Raw genomic sequence first — 27,270 nt, 5'->3', positions numbered from 1 at the left:
TGTCTTGCTTCTAATGACTTTCACTCCTCTTCCTCTGCCTACTTTCACTGCAGATCATAATGTCATCTGCAAACATTATAGAGCTCTCTGTCCTCCTCTATCAACCTGTCCATTACCACTGCAGACAAGAGGGGGCTTGGAACAGATCCCTGATGTAATCCCACCCCACCTTGAACCAATTTCTCACTCCTTCCACATACCTCCCCACCGTGTTGCTACCCTCAGACATGTCATACATGAAAAACCAGTGAGCGGAGCTTATAGAAAAAGAAGAAGACGATGATGAAGAAACACTGACCTGTGCATAAACAGTGGAGTCATTCAGGGCTCTCTGCAAGGCATGACTCAGACCTTTGGAGAGGTGATGTTTCAGTATGAGGTCTAAGCGGTTCCTGCGCAGCTCAATAGATAACACTGTGAAGATGAAAAAATGTAATTAGTTCTCAATCACCGTGCACTATGTCTTCATATGTGCACATTTACATAATTTTTATGCTTTAATAAATCTATCAGCACTGCTTCTGCTGTAAACTTAAAGTATACTTACTTATATATCATGAACAAGCTCAAGTACTATTAAAAGCTTTAAAAAAAACCACAGCATCGCTGCTATGTGCAATCAAATGCTCACTAATGTGTGATGTGTGGCTTTTTATATTTGTTAATGGGGAAAGGCTGTACTTACTTTTATCCAAGTTTTAATTAATTTGTGCACCTCTACTGACATGTTGGCCACATAATAGGCACTTTCTGCCTGACTCTCAAATGCGGCATTTTGTGTGCATTCATTATTACTTCATTATTTTTTCTGGAAGATAAGATGGTAAAGTCTGCCTGTACTTAACACTGAGTGTACTTTATGTAATTTAAAGGACATGCAGTACCTAGATTATTTTTATGAGAGCTCTCTGATGTCCTAGCCATTCATCTTACTAGCTTTACTTATTCTTCCTCATCTTTCACACAGTTTCTATAAATGTTAAGAAATCCATCATTATCTCATTATCGCTTACCGGTGATGTTTTGGTTTCTTACCTGTTCTAACCCAAAACTTTTCAGTAATGTTGCATGGCAGAGGACTTTCCTCTGCACTGGTACTAGATGGAGGAGGAGATGGAGTAGTCTGGATGAACACAGTGGTAGCAGGCGCCTTTGTTGTTGTTGTGGTAGAAGTAGTAGTAGTGGGAGCTGTAGTAGTCGTGGTAGCCATGGTGGTAGTAGTAGTGGGCTCAGGGGTGGTAGTGGTAGTAGTTGTGGTGGTGGTGCTGGTGCTGGTGGTAGTAGTCGGGGGAAGAGTAGTAGTAGAAGCAGTAGTCGGGGCAGGTGTGGTTGTTGTAGTGGTTGCAGGTTGAGTTGTTGTGGTAAGTCTGATGCTTGTTGTTTGCTGCGTAGTGGTTGCAGCACTGGTATTTGGCGATAACGTTGCATTGTTCCCAGTGGTTGCTGCCTGATTCATCATATCATCGGTGGTCACAGTAAGAGTGGTCGTTAAGGGTGTTGTTGTAGTTACTGTTGTCAGCTGAAGACTGTCATTGGTCACAGTGTCCTGGCTTGTGATGTGTGTAGCCGTGCTGGATTCTGGTGGTGTTTGTGCTCTTGCAGTTGTGGGGAATGGTAAAGTTGAGCTGGTAGTGGGAGACAGAGGCATCTTTATGGTGGTGGTGGTTGTTGTGGTGGTCGGACGCCGTGAGGCGTTTCTGGTGCGCACAGGTGCAGTGGTGTTCCACTGGTGGGTGGAGAAAGGGCTGGTGACATTGGCAGGAAGTGTGACATCATGGTCACCCACTGTGGACAGGAGTGATTCGGGAACTGTAGGGAGATCCCAGGCCGGCAGGCTGCTCACTGAGTCCTCTGTAGGGCAGAAAACATGAAAATCAGTCATAATAAAGGATTTCCAGAGACTCTGAATATAAAAACTACTCAGCCTTTTTTCGGATTTAAATGGAGCACAGCATTAGTTCAGCTAGTTCATCTCAAACAGGGTACACAATTCAAGCTGCAACAATTGCTACAGATCTGCAAGCCACTTTGTGACCCACCACTTCAGCACTTCCTTTCACAGTATTTCTAACTTAAATGAATGCTGTGTCTGACGTCAGTGATGCCTGCTTTGTTCTGTTTGGGGGTCTTGCTTTTTCCCACCCCCACTACAGTTTTCCCATGTGTGCACAGCAAAGGATGGAGAGGTCCATAAACAATGCCAGTGTGCTGCATACAGAAGTATCGCTCATCTGTTGATTATAGTGGTCCTGAATGAACCATACATCTTATATTAGGTCAAACATGAACTGCAGAAAGATAAGACACTTGAAAGTATTGGTGCTATTTTTGGTATTTTATATCATCTGCTGACCTACATACAGCGTATGCAATATATAACATAAGGGACTACAGGCTGATAGCAAACACTAATGCAGCTACACTTGTCTTTGACCTGAATCTGTAATATTTGACTCTTAAAAAGTGTAAACACAGTTTTAACCTACTCATACCACACCTATATGCATATATGCAAAGACCCCTGAGCAACCAAGTTTAGAGCAATGTCTCTTAAATCCTCATTAAAGCACTGCCATAGGGGTATTTAAATCTAAATAAAGTGATGCAAAGGAACCAGTTGCCTGATAACAGCAAACCAGCAAGACTCAGTTTTCACTTTTGTCATGAATGAAAAAGATGAGGTTTTTGTCCAATTGAAAGCACTTAGATGGACTGCATGATAGTTTCAATTTTGAATGGGAAATAGAAACGAGGGCGATCGTGGCTCAAGAGTTGGGAGTTCGCCTTGTAATCGGAAGGTTGCCGGTTCGAGCCCCGACTTGGACAGTCTCGGTCGTTGTGTCCTTGGGCAAGACACTTCACCCGTTGCCTGCTGGTGGTGGTCAGAGGGCCCGGTGGCGCCAGTGTCCGGCAGCCTCGCCTCTGTCAGTGCGCCCCAGGGTGGCTGTGGCTACAATGTAGCTTGCCATCACCAGTGTGTGAATGTATGCGTGAATGGGTGGATGACTGGATATGTAAAGCGCTTTGGGGTCCTTAGGGACTAGTAAAGCGCTATATAAATACTTACCATTTACCATAGAAATCCAATTATAAAATGTGAACCAGAGAGGCATTTAAATGAAAGGGGTTTGTTTAATCCATCTACATACTGATGCGAGACGCATATTGATGAGTGTAGAGGAAGCTAAAGTAAACAAGAGCCAGGCGATCAATGAACCTTTTCAGACCAAGCTGCGGATTCATTCTTATCAACACCTGACGACTTCAAATATTGTGCTTGTTATGTGACACAAAACTCTGAGCAACAGGATATTAGCTTTCTGCTCACTCGTTGATCAGAAGCTAAAATATATGTGAAGGATTTACCTTGCTGATGTCAGCGCTATAGATAATGATGGCATGACAGGAAGCAGGGGAGATACGAAGGTGATGAAATTGGACAGGACATGAAGGATGCTGACAAAATAGTGAGGGCGATGATGGGATGATGAAGATGATGCGCCTAAGTGGCTGTGATGATAGCAATGCTGAAAATTACAATTTGATGAAAGTAGTTAAGAATGACGATTCATAAAAGATGACATCAAAGCCGATTTCGCTGTGTGAAAGTGTGCTGTAGGCTTAAAAAAAACAAAAGCTGAGCAAAATTAGCTGACTGTTTGCTATTCACTTATTATTGCCACAATAGGCCTTTGTGCAATGACGTAAGCAGAGTTAATGCATGCCATTATTCAATTAGGGGGAGCAATTAAATTCCACAGTCCCTGCAATCAGGTGATCACATTAAAGCAGTCTCTTTATGATTACTTTTCACGGGATGCCAAATACAATACTACATTGTTGTGCATGATCGTTCAGTGGCACATAATCCTCAGAGGAGTCTTGCTATTCAGAAAGGTGAGAAACTGCTGAGACAATTTGCAAGTCACACACACAGCTCCACACACGTTTAGCTCCAGTAGCTAAATGTTGGTGGGTGGGTAACAGTGTGATCCTATTTTATGCTAGTTTAAAGTTTGGCCGGAGTCAGAGGGTCAAACAGCTTTGTTATGCTAGTATAAATAGCATGCTTCCTGCCTCTCTAAGCAGACTGTATAGACTGCATGGGTTGTTTCATTTCATTCTTTTAACTACACTGAAGTGATACCAGAATCCTGAGGGTCAGGCTATAGTATGAAACATCCACCCAAACTAGCATTTTTCATTATGTAGCATGAACCACAGCAGATGAATTATACTTTGTATACAGGACACCGTTGCATTGCATGTAACCCATGAACCAGTGTTTGGAGCAAAAACAGGCCCAGATTTCTTGTTAACAGCAGTGGATCTTAGATGAAAGCTAAGCTAGCAGGCTAATTAGCTATAACTAATTAGCCGCTTAATGCTAATTCAAAAATCTTAGAACCGATTAGTTTAATGAAAAAAAAAACTAAATGTATTTTAGCTTATATCATGATGTGTATGCAAATCAATGCTTACTGAAAAAAACTTTTTTTATATTTAAACTAAAGTTATTTTTTAACTGTATGTATTATATTTGTAGGAGAAATGACGAAAGCGAAGATGAAGACAGTACACTTCATCTCAGTTATGTTTCCTCAAAATTGCATTGCTCCCTGTTGTACTCGAAGTCTAACCACTACTTACCAAGATAATTAGTGAAAAATACTCATGCTGATGAACACACAATTTCATCAACTCCTTACACTGTTTCTCTTGTTTTTCCTTTTTAGGAAAAAACTATTTTTTAGTCAGCAGTGTCTAGTTATGGTTGCTAACACGTAATCATTGTAAAAATGTGAAACATATTCAAATGGCAGAAATATTACATACCAATGGTGGGGCTACTGTTGCTGTTGGAGTAGTTAGTGTTGACAACAAGCACAGATATATTCTGTGATCCTGCTGTGTGACTGTCTTGTAGTGTACTAGCTGGAGAGGAGGAGGATGTGGAGGAAGAAGGCAAAGAGGATGCTTTTGTCGTAGAGGAGGAGGTGGCTTTGGCCGATGATGAAGAGGAGCTTTTGGTCCAAGCAGCTTTAGACAGCAGCCCTAAAGGTTTTCCAACCACTGGAGCCTGCAGCTCTGCTGTCTCTGCCAGCATGGTTAGGACAGATGAGAAAGCTGCCTGCTCTCTTCTTTCCTCTCCATCTGTCTGTAGCCTCCGCTGCCCCAGCCAGGGAGCTGTGTCCCCAGGCATGCTCGGCAGGTCTTCCCCTTCTGTGTCTACGGGCCTCCATTCTGCTCCGACTTCAGCCCAAGCACCAGTTCCTGTCATAATCCCAGTCTCGGTAAAGACTTTGCCACCTGCTTCAGCACGCACTCCTGCTTCTGTTTCTGTCCAAACTGCTGTTCTGGCTTCAGCAAACACTTTTGCCTCAGGCCAAGCTTCAGACCCAGCATCAGGACCAGTGTGAGGCCCATCCATTGTATCCTTGTTGTTAGCCCCAGCTTTGTCTCCAATCCCAGGGGTGGCCGAGAGGTTGGAAGTCACTGCGGGGTCCAGAAGCAAGTCAGCCTGCCTCATTGACTCATGATGACCTCCCTCAGCTGCTGGAAACAGAGTGATGGAGAAGGAAATGGGGAAAGAAAAAGAAAGAATAGAGTTTAATTAGGAGTTCTGGACAACGGCACAATAGTGAGCAGTCTTTGACTCATCAGTCCCACAAGCTAGACAATTACTTTTATGGTAACACGTTCCCGTCCATGCACAAACACACACTTGTGAGCACACACAGCTGGAATCCTCAGATCATTAGTCCTCATAATGCCATCACAACTTTCCAGATGCCAGGAGATTTTAACTGTTTTGCTCATCACTGGGGAAAAAATAAAAGTTCCTCCCTCACTCTCTGCAAAACACACACACACACACACACACACACACACACACACACACACACACACACACACACACACACACACACATACACACACACACACACACACACACACACACACACACCATCTCTTTTTTACCCCTCTGTCTCTCACACATTTATCCAAAGGGATTAAAACTGCAACTGTGGAAAATAGTAATAATGTCTAAAGTAGGTCACTTATGTTTTTAGAGGATAAAGCATAGGGAATTAATTTAGATGTTCCAGAGTGCATTAGGACACACACACGCACACACACACGCAAATCCTAATCAGCTGTGATTTCACAGATACTAATCTGATCTGTTAGGTTAGCTGTGCTACGCGTGGCGTTATTATTCCTAGAACATACACAAGCGCTCAGCTCACAAGTCAAATGATGAGAATGATCTGTTTTCCAGGCAACGTTTGGTGTGGCTTATTTTTAAGTAATCACAGTTTTGTGGCGTCATTTTTCATTTGGTAAACATCAGATGATACGTGGAAATGGAGCAACAAAGATAACATTCAGTCAAAGCATTTAGCTCCGGCCTTTATCTCCATTCTGTAAACTGTCTTCATCTTCTCAACAAAGCCTGAAGGTTTGGCAGAGAAAGGTGATCATCCTGCCTAATACATTCAGGCTCAAAGGCACCTTGCCTTAGTGGAAATGAACAAGGAAGAAATACAAGACTGACCGTCTGATTGGCTTGCTGGACGTCTCAGTGGGTGGTACGGTTTACTGCATTTGCTCATTTGTTGTGAAGTCAAAAGGTTTGGTTTTGGCCTCAATCCAGGTAGATGCTGCATGTTTTTGGAGGGTTTTTTTCTTTTTTCTTTTTTTTTTTGGTTTCCAGCCAAAAGATTATAAGAGAAGTAAATCTGGATAGATTTTTTTTCAGCACACACTCATTTTAGCCTGTGTGTTAAGTGTGCATGTGTGACGCACACTTCCCATGCTCCCCATGTCTCTAAGGAGGATTGGTTAATTAAAAGACAGTGATTCTGAGCAAGAGAAGCTTTATAGAACTAGCTCTGAGCTTAGCTGCTGTATATCCTCTGGACACCTGCTAGAAAGCCTTTCAACCACTGCACTATTAACTACCACCAATCTGTTCCTCATTAAAGGATGTCATACTATAAATATCATTTAAAGTGGAAGTTAAGCTACTGCAATTTATATTGCAGCTGCTTTATGTTATAGCAAGCTAAGCTCCAATAGCAATCTTTGCTTTTAATTAAGTTTAGTTTCTAATGTCCTTTCTTGTTTCAGTTTATTTATTTATTTATTTTTAATATTTCATTTTAGCTTAGTCTTTTGTGGTAGCTTTATTGTTTTCAGTAAATGGGAGAATTTGAAAAATCCGTACAGGTATTACAATAAAAAAGGAAATTATTAAAAGCAGTGGTGTCTCAGTCTTGTAGACCTCCAAAGTCTGAATGAACATGTCCATCAAAAACTCATCAGGCAAGTTTTGATACAATTTCGATACAAACTAACAATTCAATTCAGTTTTATTTATTCAGCACCAAATCACGACAACAGTCGTCTCAAGGGGCTTTATATTATACAGTAGATCCTACAATAATAGATACAGAGAAAAATCCAACAATCATATGACCCCCTATGAGCAAGCACTTTGGCGATAGTGGGAAGGAAAAACTCCCTTTTAACAGGAAGAAACCTCCAGCAGAACCAGGCTCAGGGAGGGGCGTGGCCATCTGCTGCGACCGGTTGGGCTGAGAGAAGGAAGACAGGATAAAAGACACGCTGATACTTAAACAACGGATATTTCTGCTCTGATTTTTATTCTATTTTAATCTGTTTTATAGGTTTAAAAAATCGTTTGAGTTCCTTTAAATTTGTATTTTAACTAAAATGGTTTTTTTTGTTTGTTTTTTTTACATCTAGCTTTAGCTATTAGTTTCGTTTTAGTTAACTATAATAACCTTGAGAGGAATGTGATTAGTAAATCTACCCTAAAAGTTGACATTTGGCACATAGTTCTTGATAATGTTTAAAAGTAAAAGTGGTACAGAGCATATTAATTTACTATAATTTGTACAAACACAAGTACACAATACTTATTGAGGAGTGTTTTCTTTCCATAGTCAACTTTTTGTTTCTTTAAGTATCTAACAGGAATCTGTTTATTTGAATGGATGAATGAATGGTCATGGAATGAATGAATGATGGACGGTGTCGAGGATGGAAGGCCTTTACCATATGCATAACTGTTAGCAGTGATTTGAGTGTTTTCTCCGCCAACAGTTGGCCACCTGCTCAGGCTGAGAGCAACATATGCGACTCTACCATCAGACCTCTGACAAAACACTAGGATAGAAGAACCTCTACTGAGAACAAATATGGACAGGATGGATGGATAGATGGTAGGTGGATGGCGGAACAGAAAATATGGATTAAAGATGGATAAATGTAGATCTGTCCAGACATGATATGCTTTCTCTATTTGGAAAAGACACACTGAGCATGTCCATGTGAGAACATTCGGCTTTTAGCAGATTATGAGAATCATCACATGAAAACGATGCACAAAGCAGGCCGTTTAGGTCGTACTATGTATTGACGATAGCGAGTTTCCAGCTGGCATTGTTTCTGCTGATGTCCCACTGCATCTCTGCAGATGCCAACACAAACCTGTAAAACCTTGCCAGGTCACTGCAAGCTTTCTGACCACTTCGGCTTGCTATTTTCAGGTGCCTGTGATAATATCCGGGTATAATCTCTTTGGTCAGGGCTTTGCCTTCCTCACTCCTGTATTCCATGCTCAAAGCTTCCGGCCAACAAAAGTTGATCCATGCTGCCGCTCTGACTGAGCAGGACAGGTGGTTAGGAAGTGTGAGAACAGAACTGAGCCAATTGGTCGTCAACATGGAGAGAAAAACTGAGGAGGGGGAGTGTGGCAGCTCAGTCTGCCAACCAGCCAACTGGTGGCTGGTTTTCATTCAGGTAATTATCACACATGCTGGATTAAAAAAAATCTAAATGTCTTGATCTCCACCTCAGAGCTGCAGGCAAGATTTGTCTATGTGACTAAACTACATAGTACATCTGCAGTACCACCCTGCAGTACAGAAGAGTGTCACATTATGTGCACTAATGAAGACACTGCAGTTTCAACTCATTAGGCCAAATAAAATAGCATTGTTAGTAACAGGCAGAGCGTTTTTCACATACACAATGCAATCAGTGGATGCGCTCACAATGCCGGGACCTTCAGCAAAAGATGTCATCATGTCACGTTCAGCCTGGTGTTCTATAAAGACATTAAATTCATTTATCAACAACGATTGCACAAAAGCTGCTCAGGATGGTTACAAGTCTTATCTCAAAGTGAGGCACACTGAGCACTGCTGTGAGGGACAATTTTCCATTTCACTTTCACAAATTAAAATATTTACTTGAAACTTTGTTGTAATTATCAAAGTTTCCAAGGAATGAATCACTGGTGATCTAGTGTATATTTTAGTTGGTCTACCTGAGCTAATACTAATGTATTTAATGTAATTAAAAACTAGCTTGCAAATTGCATCTTTATCTCTTAAATTAGCAGTGGTGAAAGGCTAAATGTTAACATGTTACCATTTTTATTGCAAAATTTTAAGAATTGGTTGTCATGACCTTTACCCTTGCGGTTATAGCTTCTTTTTTTTTGTTTAGTCTATTTTATTTTAATCTGGTATTCCCAGCATGTACAGTTGTGCATTTACATATCTAGCTAACACAGAGCAAAAACAGCATTTAAATGACCTGAATTTTTACTTTAAGTGTTTAGTGAACTCTATCATATAAATGCATTTAATGAAAATCATCCGTCTTTACCTTACTTACTGTTGTTCCAGACTGGGTAGTTACTGTAGGGTACATTATTTTAGCTCGTTCGCTGGAAATCAAGCTTGGACTGAATAATATGGTCTATTTATTTTGTTAACAGCTTATCCACTTATCCCAGCTGTCAAAGGGTAAGAGGCAGGGTACACACTGGACAGTTTGCCAGAGAATTACAGGTATATGCTGAATACGCAAAACAAATTTGCAACTGCCCTCAGAGCATGTGTATGTACAACTGATTCAGCTGAATTTAATCCAGATCATTGGCAGGGGTATTTTTACATTCATTTGTTGTCTAAAGCTTCAAAGCTCACCAGTTGGTGGTGATTTTTCAGTTAAGGTAATTTCTAAAATGTAAGACAAATAGAGGTCACACTCACAACCAACATGCTAAGGGGCCAAATTCACTAATATGTGTGCAAAAGTGTTTGTCATTTGCAAACAAAACGAGTGTGCATGTTGTTCTTAAAGTTTTGTTTAGGATAATGAAACAGATTTATTCTGGACTGCCTTCTGTGGTCCTTCATTCTGCTGGAGGTTTCTTCCTGCTAAAAGGAAATTCTTCCTTCTCACCGTCACAATGTGCTTGTTCATAGGGGGTTATTTGATTGTTGAACACTCTAGGATCTTTACCTTACAGTAAAAAGTGCCTTGAGGCAACTTTTTTTTCCTCGTTTGGCACTATATGAATTACTATTTGTACAATGCATGTGTGTTTACATTTTGATCATTTGCACATACACAAACCGTTGGGAGTTGCACATTTCTGTGCAGAATAAGAACAACTTCATGGGACAAAATTGAATTTTTTTGTGGACTGGTGTTTAAAGCATTTGCATGGTTTAAGCACCTATCTACATATTTGTCTCTACACAGTGCTGTGAATGAGGTCCAAGGTCTCTGTGTAAAGCGAGACTGTGAGGATCATGGAAATTTTTTTTCTCAATGCTATTGTTTTTCCTTTTAAAAAATAAAGTGTTTGACTTGCTACCAGGACTCCCACTCTAACCACAAAGCACTCATGTACTCGATGTGGTACGAGACTCAGTGGGCGTAATGGTAGTCTCAAGCCAATAAATTCTATCCAACATAGTGAGGCCGTCCAACAGGATGGACATGTAACCATTTCCTGGGACTATTCAGGACATCCATCTGTCTGTGTGGAGGCAAGAACAGAAAGCAGTTTGGATAGATTGTTGGAAAAAAAAATAGATATTTAGAAAAAATTAAATCAGTCAGTGATAATAAAAAGAGGCGTACTAATCAAATCGTACTCAAAAGGTGGCTTTTATGTTAATATTTGAGTTGCTGTCTTTAGTTTAATTCTTTAGTGATGTCTGCCAGCATATTAGTATGACCAGGACTGTTGCTTTGACAGGATCTGACAGCACTGAAGCAACCCAGACACTCCATCTGTTTGTGTGAGAAACAGCCCAAAATTTCCACAAGGATGCAAAAAATGCTCATGTGATATAATGCAATTATTTAGGTTCTTGAGCGTTTAAAACAATCTGTCTCTCATAATGTGTATGTGCAAAACAAAAGTAATGCAGCAGCAGTTCTGAGAAGTTTATTATTCTCTGAAGGGGAGAAAGCAGCATTTGGAAAGTGTGCCGTGTTCTCAGTAATACTGCTAAGAGCTGCCAAAGTGTAAGAAAACTGCCTGACAACAACAACTACCCATTGTGTGAGCTGAGTGCAGCACAATATCACACCGACTAAAGAGTGTGATAACAGGGAAGTAGGCCTACTTTTCTCAGGATTTATAGTTAAATTAATGTAAATATGTACTGTTTGTGTTTTTTTCCTCATTTACACCTTTAAGCCAAACCAAATTCTGGAAACCTCCAGAATACAGCTGATCATTAAACATTTGATTTGATGTGGCGATCCTATGCAAGGAACCATTTAAGGTATCCAAGTTCGCAGACAATTTTCTGCACATCTGCAACCTACTTTGCAACCCAGCATCACGTCAGCTCCAGTTAGCATCGGATCTGTTGCCACTGCCTCACTGCTCTTTCCAACTCTGGTTGTCTATTTCTGGCTGAACTGAAACAGCAGTTACATGCACACACAGTACAGTGATGGATTTAATGCACACAATAAAAAATTGTGGCTAATGGTGAAGCTTTTTGGTTTCTGAAAGTTGCATCACTAAACAGTTAGAAGAGGACACGCATATCCACACGCATATCCACACACACACACACACACACACACACACACACACACACACACAATGCAGCTTATCAGTGAGTATTAATGCAACGGCTGCTATTTCAGCTGTTGTCAATATCTGAATGGGTTACATTTATTCAGTTCTATTTTCATGGGGGAATGGACTTGCTACACATATATAGTTGCACTGTAGTAGTGGCATCCATGTCCATGTGATCAATTCTAAAAATCAGGAGATTTGTGCACACAAGACAAATAAGAGGAAACTGTGCCTGTAGCTTAGACATTTTTCCCTTTTATATTTGTTTCATAAATATTCTAAATTCATACATTATTAGTGCTGCCTACTATCCTTGCCCAAACAGTAGTATGGGCTATAACATAAATATCTCTATGTTTTTATGAAAAGCTGTAAGCAGTAAATATGCTGAAACCCTCTACATATAATACAATTCTTGTTTTCCTCAACTTATCACTTGCTTTCTGCTTGCAACTTGTGTAACGCCATGAGCTAGCTGCTTTGGACTCGCCAAGGCTGCAAGCCTGCCATTGGAGAATATGAGATTAAGTTTAAATTGATGTTTGATCACTGCTGAAATATCCTACACTAATAAACTTCACACAGAAAGTGAAAAATAGCACTATCGAAACTATCGAAAAACACAAGCACCGGCTCATTTAATCCCGCAGCACTCCAGACATATTTTACAGTCCTTGTGCCAGCATTCATTAATCTTTTCCCAGTAAGATTGCACTTCATTTCCAAATGAGGGCCAAGAGCTGTCAATCAGCAACACGAGGAATAAAATCTCAGAGAGATGCTCAAAGCCTGAACAATAATTCCACTTGTTTTTCTATTGCTTTTTATTTTTTGTAGCATTACTCATGATTACGATTATTTTATGTCCTCGACATCCTCTCCACCAGTAAACTCTAAATGAAAATGCAAACCTTATATAACGTATATTACATATGGATTGGAACTACACGCTCTAATTCCTACACCCCCCTGTGTTCAGCTCCATGCAGTCTCACTTACAGCTAGTTTAAATTAGGAGATCCAGCCTATTTCAGTTTCATTCAGATGTTTGTTTGGTCTCACTTCATTTTTTCTTTCTTGCTCTTTGCTGTTATACGAATAAAAATAACATGACTTCTGAAGTGGCATGCAAAAAGACTACGTGCAAACATAATTGTGTTTATAAATGCAATATATCTGTAAATATGGGGCCCAAGTTTGGTTAGTTAGCCAGCAGCAGAGCAGAATCAGGGTATGAAAGCTTTATAGCCCACTTCCACTCAAGGCTATCTGCTCTGGAACATCACTTAATGTTGTGGACCCTCCATGTGAACATCAAACGGACTGAAAATGAGTAGGGACAGGGTTTAGGGGCCAGACTGGAACTGGCCAATATTCCACTTCAAAAGCCAAGAAAGTGTGATCACTTGGATTGTAGCTACAGACACTGACAGTCGGAGAGGTGCTTGGTTATTGGGGCATATTAATATGTGAAAAAGTAGAAAAACAACAACATAAAGTTTGGAGCCAAAGTGGAAATCAGTACATGCAAATAGACGGGGCTCCAGTATTTGTTGTTGGGTTTTTTTTCCAAATAATCATCTTATTATTATTATTATTATTATTATTATTATTATTATTATTATAAACTTTATAAAGCACACTTAAAAACCAAGGGTATGCCAAGGTGCTTAACAAGTAAAATAGAGTATAGGAGGAGGATAATAGAAATAGGACCAAAGCAAGTACTAAATATGCAAGCAGATAACTGTCACTAATACATAGGAAAGCAACAGGTACAGAGCAAACAAGAATTTAAATGAGCATAAAAGTGCATGATATAAAATCATAAAAGAAATATTAACTAGAGGGAAAGGCAAGATTGAATAAGTGGGTTTTTAATCGTGATTTGAACAGTGCAATGGAATCAGATGCGCGGAGGTCGAGAGGAAGGGTGTTCCACAGTACCGGGGCAGCCAGAGCAAACGCACGGTCACCCCGAGACTTCAGTCGAGATCTGGGTTGGGTCAGAAGTAGTTGAGTGGCAGATCTGAGTGTTCTAGCAGGAGTATGTGGTTTGAGAAGTTCACTAAGATAACTTGGCGCTAATTTATTAATAGTTTTGAAAGTAAGAAGTAATATTTTAAATTGAATACGGTACTTTATGGGCAGCCAATGCAGGCTAGCTAGGACAGGGGTAATATGGCAAAATTTCCTGGTACCAGTTAAAAGGCGGGCTGCTGCATTTTGGACTGTTTGCAGTCTAAGAAGAAGAGAAGAGGGAAGACCATAGTACAAGGAGTTACAATAATCATTATCATTATTAGGCCTACTTCCATAATTGTTTATATATATATACTTATATTTGCTGTGTGTGTGTGTGTGTGTGTGTGTGTGTGTGTGTGTGTGTGTGTGTGTGTGTGTGTGTGTGTGTGTGTGTGTGTGTAGTCTTATGATGAAAGAGCACAGAAAGTCACAAAATGTCAAGCTGAAATGTCATTTCCTCACAGCTGTTAAAGTCAAACATTTTGGGTGTTTGGGTCAGTTCAGACCGGTCAATACAAAAGAATTACCCTGTCAAGTTTCTCTGTGTCAGATGGTTTGAACTGAGAGGTAAAATGAAAGAAAAACGAAGGAATAACTTTTGTCACCTCTGCTTTCAGAACAATTTTTGAATCGTCCGTGTTCAGTTTCTGTATGAGAACACATTCAGCCTAACATGGCTTTGATAATCTGATATCCTCTAAATCAAAGACAAAGAGAAAACAACATGGAAGAAAAAATTTTTATGTTAATCTGCAGAGATTCCATCTTATACATTCACGCATTAAAAGAAACTTACTAGACTTCCTTTTGCTACAAGACGTCAACCTTGCACTTCAAAACAGCGCAACAAAGTGATACCAAAGTCAGTCGTTAGATGAAAAGAAGCAAAGCAGGAGCCCAAACCTATTTGAGGTAACAGTAAATCAACAGCCTCGTTCAGCTTGACAACAAGCTTGGGCTTCCTCTGCTGCTGGGTCTCCACAGCAACCACAGGGATGCTGTCACCGGGGTAACCATTAGAACGGATAAAGAAAGACACAGAGCGTTCTGGTTATTTGTGACGTCTGAGACGTCTGTTGTGTATCACCTTGAACGGCGGCTGTAACAATAAGAATGAGCGATAAGGAAGTATGATGTTATCACAACAAACACAATAACATATTTAACGCAACAACTTCACAAGTGAACAGAGCACAAAATGAACTCTTGTTTCGTAAACACAGAAAATTCCACTGATAAGGAATTCATGCACCGCAAATATCTGCTGATAAATGAAGGCAAAAGCGAGCATGTTTGTGATGTTCGGCATTCTTTTTTTTTGCTTGACAGACAGCCTCTAGCTTCTAGTCTGAGTTACACTATGTGATCAGTCACCCACAATGTTTTACAGAAATGAAATCGAGTCCCACCTGCGTGTCACAGTGGTGCCCTGCAGTTTCACGGCTTGGCGTAAGAGGCAACATTAGACATTATTTTTGTTGGCAGGATGAAAATGCATATGAGGGCTTATCGTACTGTGCCAACAGTTTACAGATAAAAAGAACCTTGAATTATCTATAATACAATTATGATCACTGGGGAATTACATGCACTAGTTGGCTGCATGAACAGACCCCTCAACAGAGAAAATAATATGGCTGCTTTGTTTGAAGTTATTTACTATTTATTAGTTCTGATTGAAAATCAGACTAATCGGATGACATGTGGATTAAATTTAGACCTCCAGCGGTTTGGCTGGTGTTTGATGTGAGAGGCCTGTGGGCTTGTCTCCCTGCTGTGTGGCCTATATTAAAATACCTAACCCACCATATAGGAAGCCATTACAAACTTGATATTATTAGACATTACTGATGTGAAATATGCAGTAGCATTGGTATATCTCTGCCAAGTGATATTTAAAGCCAGAGCTGGATGGATGATTTTGTACTTCTGGACATCAAATATGATTTGAAAGAGATCTGCAATGTGACTAAAAGAAAAAAAGAGGGTGTTTAAAGGAGATTAATGTGTAAATTGTGGTAGGATGCTGACAAATTTAGTGTGTGTGTGTGTGTGTGTGTGTGTGTGTGTGTGTGTGTGTGTGTGTGTGTGTGTGTGTGTGTGTGTGTGTGTGTGTGTGTGTGTGTGTGTGTGTGTTTAAAGAATGGTTTACAAAGATATATATTTTTTGGTGTTTTGATGTTGTCATTTATCGGTTTCTTTATTGTTTTTTTGAGGGTCGGGTACTTTACAGAAAAGAATATAGGTGCTCTTGCCGCCTCAGCCTGTATGTACTACACTAAGAAATAGAAAAACTGAATTATGCTATATTTTCACACAGTGTTTTTACAAAAAAAAATGTAGATAAAATAAAAAAAATATTAAAAAGGATAAGCCTGGAAAAATGCTATATAAAGGAAGAAAGGCTGGAGATAGCCTCAGCCCCATAAAACACAGGAAGACTCGACTGGTTTTACAACTGTGTATTTTGCTAAGTTAATGTGCTGCTTTAATAATTTTGAGGTGTGTCAGACAATATCAGTCATATTTGTTCAGCAGAAACCTCGAAATAAAGAAAAATGTTTGTAGCAGGGGGAAAAAAACAAATAGGAATCTATATTTTTTGTCCTCTTAAAAACACATACTGTCTTACTTTCTGCACACTGAAGGCAAGGCAAGGCAAGGCAAGTTTATTTGTATAGCACAATTCAACAACAAGGTGATTCACTGAGGACCAAATTTAAAGCTATTTTGCAGAACTGATTAGTTTTGCACACTTTGATTTTTTGCTCATAACCTGGTCTGGCGCCTGCTGGGTCTGCAGCTTAAATTACCTCTGCAATGTTTTCTAGTAAGAACTGAACCACCATCATTACTAATATGAAGTTGCAAATCCTGTTGCATGGACACGCTTCTGGTTTCAGAGCACAGCTGAATGGGGAGAATGTGGAGGTCACTGCATCTTTCTATCCCTGCATTGGCCTCTATTTCCATATTCTCTTGGCATATTTGGTAATCCGTGCCCGCTTTTGACTGATCCAATCATATCTAAAGGATTTCATGTGGAAATATGCTGCATTACTGAAGATAAAGGCGCTTTAAGTTCCGTTTCACTGTGGGGTTTAGCACATATTTGATTGGACAAATTGTTCTTCTGCGGTGAAGAGGATCAACAATACAACAACACACAACAGACGGACTACACCACATCAACTCGTATCAAATTGGATTTCTGGGTTCAAAGGTTCAAAGTGCTTTGGAGATACAGTTAAAATGTTACACAAACTCAAATGTGCTAAAATCATAGCAACACATAATCCATAGCACAGTCACCCATAACCATTGATTGCATTTATCACATTATGCAATATCACAGTTTTGATGTAGTCTTAGCCTTGGAAAATTAGCGCAGGTTTAAAGATATTTGGGGGGCTCTCTATATGCTGGTGCATACATGCACGCAGGATCTCTTTCATGTAGACATTCCCGTGTGCTCGAACAAGGTGTCCTGTGGAATTTGTACCATATGCAAATCAACAACATTTGACACCCTAAAGTGAGAATCAATCACCTCGTCACATCCTCAAAAACTACTAAAAGTCCTCTCTCCAGCATGTCCTGGGTCTGTCCCGGGACCTCCTCCCGGTGGGACATGCCCGGAACAACTCTTCCTGGAGGCGCCCAGGAGGAATCCTTGTCAGATGCCCGAACCACCTGAACTGGCTCCTTTGGATGTGGAGGAGCAGCGGCTCCACTCTGAGCCCCTCCAAGATGGCTGAACTTCTCACCCTGTCTCACCACAACGGACCGGTACAGTGTCTCCATCACTGCAGCCGTCTGTCAATCTCCCGTTCCCTCCTGTCACTCGCGAAGAAGATCCCAAGATACTCCATTTGGGGCAGGAACTTGTCCCTGACCCGGAGTGGGCACTTCACTCTTTTCCGACTACCAAAAGTCATTAAAGATAACGTTGCAAGAAAGGGTGACTAGATGTCCTGATTTTGCTACACAGTAAGTGTTTTTATCAAACACATTACAAAAAGGATGTAAGCATCAGGATGACAAGAGCCAAAAAAGGTCAAAAGTGAAAGAGGTGTCAGAAGGAATGCAGGAAGAAAGTCAAAGTGCAGTTTTGCAGTTTTACTTAAGGTAACGACATGCTGTTGTTGGTCAGTGTAAATACAAGTGTAAAACAGCTCATGGCGAGTCATTACTGCACGGTATTCAAGAAATGTCAGAAACTTGGCAGAAAAGTATTCTTAACGTTGCTTTGTAGATCGTTAGAAGATGCCAGGTGACTAACAGGAAGCAAAATAATCCAGGGCACTCAGTTGGGAAATCTAATTGCTTGATTCATATTGTAGCTGCCTGGCAGACTGCCTCTGTGTTGCTTTGCTTCTCATCAGGAATTTGGCATTGTCTTGCAATATTTAGGCTGTCTGGCTGCTACCTACACCTACTGCTTCCCTCCATGGGAATTGTTATTAGCCTGTTAGAATGAATGGATTGTTCACAGAAGGAGCCTCAATCTCAAAGAAACTGGTACTTTTATTTTTAACTTGCATTTAATAATAAATTCACACTCATACCTGAAGAAAGACATCCACACATTTATTTTCCCGAGGCTCGGCTATCGGAGCTACCTCCTCTCTGGCATAAATGAAAAATGTCTTTCTCAGCTCAAATAGTTCAGATTTCACAGCTCAGATTCTCACTTTTGCACAACATGTGTCGATCCCCAGACTACAAGCAGAAGTTTTGACCCTTTATTAGCCCGCCTCAGATGCTCGGGTGAGTCCCTTCTGGCTATGCCAAAGTCCAAACTAAAAGCTAACGATGCTTTTTGTAAGGCTTGACTTTGGAACAACTTGCCTGATACAACAGAGATACAACTCTAAGGATCAGTAAGTTTCTTTAAATCACTTCTTAGAAGACATTTTTATAGTCTTGCTATACACAGACATGTATTTAAGTGTTTTTATCTGTATCCACAGTAAAGATATTATTATAATTATACCAATTATTCTTAGTATTACCAGCAAAAATGCACAAGGGGGTTTTACCAGGCCTTCAGTACTTGTTTGCTTTTACTCATGTATGAAAACACAGACATTAATCACATTATTCCTTTCCTTTAACTACAGCATTGTGTACAGTGAGATGGCAAAATTAATTACAAATAAACACACATTTATTGTTCTTTTTTACAATATTCTAAAAATTACAGGCTCATTACTTTTTGATGAACATTGACACGTAATGTCAACAATGTACACGTAATACAGATGTAATGTCACCCTTGGCTTTCAGATCAGCTACTACACGTAGTAATTTGTCCGAATTTTAGTTTTATAAAAAGAATTTCTAAAGCTTATGTAGCAAATTTCATCGAGATTCCATCCATTCTCTGACGCTTATACTTTTCAGGGTTGCGAGGGGGCTGGAACCTAACCCTAAGTCTTAGGGTGAGAGGCAGGGTACACCCTGGACAGGTTGCCAGTCTTAGGCAGGCAACCAGTCGCACTCACATTCTTATGGACAATTTAGAGTTTCCAATTAACCTATCCCCACTAACTGCATGTCTTCGGACTGTGGGAGGAAGCCAGAGTACCTGGAGTGAGTCCATACAAACAGGGGGAGAACATGCAAACTCCACACAGAAAGACCACAGCCTGATGCTGGAACTGAACTCAGGACCTTCTTGCTGTGAGACAATAGTGCTAACCACCATTATTACGTGTCTGTGAGTTGCACCTATACAGCCTGCTCACTGATCCTGCTCACCTTAGCTGATAATGTAGCACTCCACAATCTCATCTATGCTGGTGTGAAAAAAAACAACAACAACAAAGCAGTGACCAAAATATTAAAGACAAGATCTGAAAAACAAGTGTCCACAACCATCGCAGCTATACCCATGCAATCTGTGATCTAAAGCAGTGGTTCCCAAACATTTTTTGCTAGGCCCCCTTTGTTTTACAAGAAAAATGGGGCCAGAATTGACCCGATAAAGACCCAGCAATCTGGAGAGGATTGGATTGTGAAGCAAGGCACACATTTTAGACTTTTAACTGTTTTTTTGTAAGTTCCACAGTTCCTTCATACGACACAAGTTAAAGAGATGTACATAAGCCATTAAATGACAGAACATTCCTGTTTTTTTTCACTTACATCGACTATTCAAATGTATGATTTTTACAGTGGGTTAAAAAAAATTAAAATGAATATCAAATAAATAAAACAAATGAATAAATCATGAATAAACAACAAATTAACAACAATTTTTCACTTAAAACTATGGGCCAGTCAGCACAACAAGCTAAACAAACTTTTACTGTAAATTTCCATATTTATTTCTTACAGTTTAAGCCCAAAGCACTTATTTTTTTACATTAAAAATATATTTTCTATATTAAAATATCTGACCTAAAGCCAAACTAGTTGTTTCACCAAACTGAGCAAGTGTATGTGTGAAAAATTCAGCTTGTCATTTCTTAAAGTTCATTTTGAAGTCTCACTGTAAAACTCATTCTCTGGAAATTGATTTTGCTGTCTGCTCGGGTGACATCACTTCACTGCAACACTTAAGCGCACGCACAGCAATGTTAGAGTCTGATGGCCCGCAGTTTTTCATTCTCAGCGACACATTGAATTTTAAGGAACTAATTGCATCACTGTGAGAAAGAACAAACTTTATTCAATTATGTCAGCCTAGAGGGATGTAAGATATATCGCCATCAGTAAAACATTAGAGCACATTTTTTTACCCTTCAGCTTGTATTATGTTGTGTATTAACACATCTGCTCGATCATGAGAAATGATGCGCACCACTAAACTAAACTAAGAACCAAAGTAGCTGTAAGCAACCTAAATGTCTGTAAACACAAGCGCTCAGTCTCACATATCTTTAGAGTCAGGGAGAGGTTGGGTGAGGAAGGCAATAAGTATGCACTCATGCAATAATTAAGAAACAACCGCACTTGGAAGGCAGCATGGCGCCTCATCTGTGCTGCTCTGTCGCAGAGTCCCTTGTGACTGGCTTACGCAGTCATGTGATTAGCTCTGGGGCTCTCAGTAGGTCAGTCAGTCTGGCATAAACAGAACTTGGGAGACATCCTGGGCTGCTGCATTGTGCATGTGCACACACAGGCTTTAACTCAAGTGTACACACACACACACACACACACACACACCAGGAGACATGTTATTCTGAGACACACAGGAAGAGTCAAGCACTCACAAGCACTAAAATTTTCAGTGGCAAAAGTAGAGGCACTATTCATACACCAATATAGCCAGACACATACATAAAACATCACTCTTTCTTCCTTCCTGTTCACAACACAAACCAACTGTGCTCATAGACAACCATGGCACCGACAAGCTTAAAGCAGGCTTCAATCAAAAGAAAAATGTGGCAGGGGATCAATCACATTACCAACTACAGAAGCAATAACCAGGCAACATCTAGGACTGATGCCTCACTGGCTGAGGATCTAAACCGTTTCTTCGCCCGCTTTGAGACGACCAAGCCCTCAGCTGCCACACCACTTCCACCCGCCCCCAGCACTGGCACACTAACACTTAGGGAGCACCAAGTGAGGTGTGTTCTAAGGTCAGTGAATCCCAGGAAGGCGGCAGGTCCTGATGGAATACATGGAAAGGTTCTCAGAGCATGTGCTGACGAACTGACCGGAGTCTTCACTAAAATCTTCAACCTTTCCTTGTCATCAAACACCATCCCGCCCTGCCTCAAAACCTCCACCATCATCCCCATCGCCAAGAAGACAGCTGTGGCCAGCCCAAATGACTACAGGCCTGTTGCACTTACGCCTGTAGTGATGAAGTGCTTTGAGAGACTGGTCTGTCAGCACATCAGGGCCGGTCTGCCTCCCACTCTGGACCCCCACCAATTTGCCTACAGGACAAATCGTTCCACCGAGGACGCTATCACCATAGCGCTCCACACTGCGCTGAGTCACCTGGAGCACCGAGGAAGCTATGTGAGAATGCTCTTTCTGGACTTCAGCTCAGCATTCAATCATATCATCCCGGAGATCCTGGTCCAGAAACTGTCTCACCTGGGACTCTCCACCCCCATCTGCCTCTGGATCAAGGACTTCCTGACAAATAGACCACAGTCTGTCAGACTCGGCCCCCACCGGTCCAGCACCATCACACTCAGCACCGGGTCTCCACAAGGATGTGTTTTGAGTCCCCTCCTGTTTACGCTCTACACATCCGACTGCTCCCCTACCCATCTCTCAAACACCATCATAAAGTTCGCGGATGACACCACAGTGGTTGGACTCATCTCAAGGGGGGATGAGTCGGACTACAGAGATGAGGTCAACAGACTGACTGAGTGGTGTTCAGTTAACAACCTCCAACTGAACACCACGAAAACTAAAGAATTTATCTTGGACTTCAGGAAGGGCAGAGCAGACCCCGCCCCACTTTACATTCACGGGAGCTATGTGGAGAGGGTACACTCCATGAGGTTTCTGGGCGTGCAGATATCTGATGACCTCTCCTGGACTGCAAATACTACAGCGGTGGTTAAAAAGGCCCAGCAGCGTCTCCACTTTCTGAGAGTGCTCAGGAGGAACAACCTGGAGGAGAGGCTGCTGGTGACATTTTACAGAGCCACCATAGAGAGCATCCTAACGTACGGCATAACAACATGGTATGCAGGGTGCTCAGCTGCAGACAGGAAAGTACTGCAGAGGGTCATCAACACAGCCCAGAAGATCACTGGCTGCTCTCTGCCCAGCCTGGAGGTCACTGCAAACTCTCGGTACCTCAGCAGAGCTGGCAATATCATCAAGGACCACTCTCACCCCAGCAACCAACTGTTTGAACTATTACCGTCAGGCCGACGGTACAGGTCACATAAAACCAGGACAAACAGATTCAGGGATAGCTTCTTTCCCAGAGCTATCACCGTAGTAAATAAGCACAAAAACAATTGAACCTATTCCATACCGTCACTGTCATTATATTATGCTGCTATTCATACTGTCATTATATTAATGCTGCTATCCTGTATATATTGTACATACTATTGTTTGAGTACTTACGATTGTTTTTTTTGTACTTTTTATATTTTACATTTATATTTATTATTGAAACTTGCACCAAGGGAGTGGCACTCCAATTTCGTTGTACTCTGTACAATGACAATAAAGGCTATTCTATTCTATTCTAATCAGTGTGATAACTCGAAAATACTTTTTTTCGGTATTTGGATTACATTAAAATCTTTCAGACTACAGGAATAAAAATGCATGTGACAAAGATCACGAAGCACATCAACATGCTAATGAGAACTACCATGAAAACATGAAAGTCAGGAAGGTTGGCTTGAGCGTATTTCAAAGTAACATCAGTCTCCAGCAGAGAGAGGAGATGAGGTTGTATGCAGAAACAGGTTCTGCATACATTCCTAAACAGTTGGCAGCACCAACAGCTAAAGCTAACGCTGTAGCTGTGTGTGACAAGGACCCATCTGGCCCCAGTTTTTGCTTTGTTTTTTTCAGCTGCTATGCTGTAACCATCATGTCTGATGACCACCTGAAATACTTCCCCAAGATAGACTGACAGCATGTCACAGATGAGACAGAAAAGCAAAATATTTGAGAGTTTTTTTGTTTGTTTTTCTCATTCTGGGTTTAAGTTCTGGTTTATTATAGCATGCTCCACTGCAGATGTTGCATTTATCTTATCATTAACCTCCTAAGACCCGAACTCTTTCATGGCATGTATTTTTATCTTCTCTTTGCTATTTGGGCTGATTGGGACCTGATGAATGTAAAACCAAAGACTTATCTTTTCACCTGATTTTGCTCTACAAGGGCCTGATATCCACACACACGAGGACATTCATTTTAAATTTCGATAGAAAATTGGCAGTATAATCTCCTCATAAGTGGATATCAATTCAGTATGGTCTAGACAACCCAAATTATGATGTCCACATGTATTTGGATGCCAGGTCCTAGGAGGTTAAGGGGAAATGAACTGTCTGTCTCTGTCTTCATGTTTCTGTAATTTGTGGTCTTTTTATTTTTATTTTGAATGTTAGTTTTCCTCTTACCCACTGCCTGATTAGAGCCACTTATTTTTAATTAGCTGTCTGTGCATTTACAGACCTCCCTTTTCGGTTTTGTCAGTAATAAAACCCCAAGTTTTCACTATTTGCTACATTAGTTTGAGCATAAAGGCTGTTACAAACCAAACACACTGCGATTTTGCAGCAAATGTAAATTTGAGTGTGCAGGTGCGCCTACAGGAGAGGTGGATCCCGAAGATGGTGTGCTCGGATTGGATGATGACCTGGAGGCGGAGTATATGACAGCACGGTTGACGACGGCAATCCATCCATCCTCGTTTTTACCCCAACCAGCTGGGGCTGCAACATGCCCTGTGTTGTTTTGTGAATCCAGGAGGAAGTAGGGGTGGATCGCCTTTTCAATTGGTCACAGTTTTCTCATGTTGTGTTAGTCAGGGAGGTAAGTGATTGTTGTTTGGTTATGTTTCTTTTGGAGCAGTCGCTCCTCTGAGTTAGTTTCCTTTTGTTTGTTATTTTGGTGTGGGTCCGCCCTGAAGCCTGAGCATCTCCTGTGAATTCCATTTTGTTCCGTTCCTGTACATAAACCACTTCCTATTTTTAACTTATGGTGTGATGTGCTGCTTGGGGTCGAACGGGGGGTGGATCATCCCTCTTGTTGCGGGTGTCGGGTCACCCCTAGATGGTCCGTAACAGACTACATCTGAGAATGCAGAGAAATCCTTTCAGAGAGCCGGAAGAGTATCTGTGTGCCTAAAGTAAGACAGGATTATTTCACTATTTCCATCTCACTGTGCACACAGTACCGGTGTGCGTTTTGAGCAACAAGCCTAGTCTTTGCTAAATGCAGTGATCTGATTGGTTAGATTTGGTTATTCTGAATTCAAAAAAATCGAGATTGGGTTGAAAGAATAAATTATATAAAATAAATTATAAAAGAAAAAAAAAAAAAAGACTTGTTTGCCAAACTGGCCTCTTGGTACTCCCACAGCTGCTGGTTCTCAGCAGGACATTAAACATGCACGATTCAGTCAAGTCGGGCTGCAAAATTCACTAAATACCTGCAGAAAACTGAGCATTTACTCTGTCTGATACAGCAGCTGAAAAGTTTTTCCTGCACTTAAAGTTATCTGAGCTCACTGACTTGTTCTGGAGCATTTCATTTGCATGTGACGGTGCTTGAGATTGTGATTTTTTTAACAAAGCGAGACCCTCTGGGACTGTGTGCCAACCCCAACCAAGAGGGCTAAAGCTTATTTTCACCAGGTGACAAAAGTAGAGATCAATAGGCTTTTAGCATTGTACATTTCTACAGGTATTTGTTCCTACAGCAGAATCATTGTCACCACAGTGAAGCGCTCAATCACTTTCAAAAGCTGACTTTGCTGTCGGCTTTGTCGTACTGCTTAAATAGGCTACTGAAGAAAGGAGAAAGGAACTTTCAGGATTTGTACAAATTATTGTAATTTATTTGTGCTCTATATAATTAGCTTAGCTGTATATAAAACAAAACGTGACGTAAAAGATGAGGTAAGATCAACTGAAGAAATAGCAGCTGATTCAAGACGGACACTGAATTACAACTTTCTTCCTTCACTGACTCCTTTATGCTGAAGCTGACCTAAATAGTGTATGGAATATGACACAGTCCCAATCTCCACACCCGCAGACTTTGAAGCACCTTCCCGCTAAGTCCCACTGTCAAATCCTCAAGTGCATGTGGACTCCATCGCACACATTTTGAGCCCCTTATGCACAGTTAACATAAGTCTGCCAACATTCTGCAGACATTGATGGAATTACCCAGTGTGCAGTGTTGTGACATTTAATGTGGAAATGTTTTTTAACACATAAAGAGGTTCATACAGACATTTAAGCCACCGACATCATTAAATTATACCGCAAACTACCCAGCGCTACCCTTCACATGTGGTCACATCCAGTTTTAAAGAAAACCAAAACAGTGACGATCATAATGTCAGACTTAAAGCTTCAAATCAGCCGACGCTAATGTCTCAGAGCAAAGTTAGTGGCGAGCTTGATGACATATTGTGTTTAGCAGTTGTTGGAAATCAAAACTGAGCTTAAAACAGACCGAATGTTGCACTCAAATTCTTCATGCATTACAATAAGTTCCTATTCTGTGTAAAGATTGAGTAGCATTCAATATTCTCAGGTTGGGTATATGTGGATAGCTTGTGTAGTATGAAGTCATTTCTACTGCCAAATATATTACTACGACCTTTATGTTTAGTCAGTGGAGAGTGGGCATAAAGCTAAATCCATCCTATTCTGGACACTTAAAGGTCTAGGCTTATTTATTGTAGTTGTTTTTGGTCAATATTTCATTATAAAGCTGAATTTTTCCATTTTCACATCTACAGACAAAAACCCCCACAAACTTTTACTTGTTGCTATTCATTGGTTTCTGGAGACAGGCATTACCACCATCTCAGGCATGCAGAGAGGCCCACAAATCACTGTCTACCAGTGTGATCGTCTTTGTTTATGGTAATCCTGGACACAGTGGGGGCCTTCACACTTGCATTCAGCATATTCGGATTTTGAAGAACCAAAAGAAAACATTGCATCCTATTCAAATGTGATTCTGACCATGAAGCAGGGAGATTATAGCACTGTGATTCTGGACACAAGCCCCGAGAAGGCCAGGGCAAATTTTAAAAAGCGGAACACATTTGACTTTATAAGCACCATATCAGAGTACACCTGATATTTTCAGCACAATTAAAGAATGGATTCAAGATCATTTTCTTATTTACCCATATTCAGTTTCAGGTGTGGATTTTAAGAGAATTTCTATGGAACAAGCCAATCCCACGCATACAAATACGCTATAACCCCCTTAAAAGATGAGACCTTGGTTATCTCACTGCATGTCAATCAGGGAATCATGGGGACGCTGTCATTCAGGTTTACTACTAACAAGAAGGTTGCTGGTGGAACCCAGGCTCCTTCAGTCTGCGTTTCCTTAGCAAGATAAAAAGACCCCAAATATGTCCCTACTGCAATGTTAATTTGTTATAGAATAATTCATAGAAGACGTAAATGTCTGTTTACTACCAAATAAGTCACATTTAAAAAAATTTTACATAATTTTTTATCAAGACTATTTAAAATAAAAACAAGAAATGAATTAACATAAAAATAAAACAGAATTTAATAATATAACTAAGAAAATAGTGCATTTTTGATTCATTGGTATGAATGCTTTTATTACAACCATGAAAAATCAGTGGTTTC

General features: G+C 40.6%; 1 protein-coding gene across 5 annotated transcripts in view; it reads right to left on the bottom strand.

Annotated features, from left to right (window-relative positions):
* The window catches only part of kiaa1549la (KIAA1549-like a), a 114,127-nt gene that overhangs the window by 64,824 nt on the left and 22,033 nt on the right, over positions 1-27,270 (bottom strand). For 4 of the 5 annotated variants that reach the window (XM_086301906.1, XM_086301903.1, XM_086301902.1 and 1 more), the window contains exons 2-4: positions 4,837-5,556; positions 1,036-1,851; positions 299-414 (exon numbers count right to left, since the gene is read on the bottom strand). In XM_086301906.1, the coding sequence (XP_086158032.1) occupies positions 299-414; positions 1,036-1,851; positions 4,837-5,556 (1,652 nt within the window). The remainder of the gene's footprint in view (positions 1-298; positions 415-1,035; positions 1,852-4,836; positions 5,557-27,270) is intronic. The other variant, XM_086301904.1, reaches the window with a different exon arrangement.

The sequence above is a fragment of the Aulonocara sp. 'chitande type north' Nkhata Bay genome, linkage group LG7 (genome assembly GCF_057382095.1).
Source record: "Aulonocara sp. 'chitande type north' Nkhata Bay isolate Kocher_YH1m ecotype deep benthic linkage group LG7, A_spYH_male_GT1.1, whole genome shotgun sequence".
Taxonomy (NCBI): Eukaryota; Metazoa; Chordata; class Actinopteri; order Cichliformes; family Cichlidae; genus Aulonocara; species Aulonocara sp. 'chitande type north' Nkhata Bay.
Note: the sequence above shows the minus strand (reverse complement) of the source record. Positions and strands in the feature narration are given on the sequence as shown.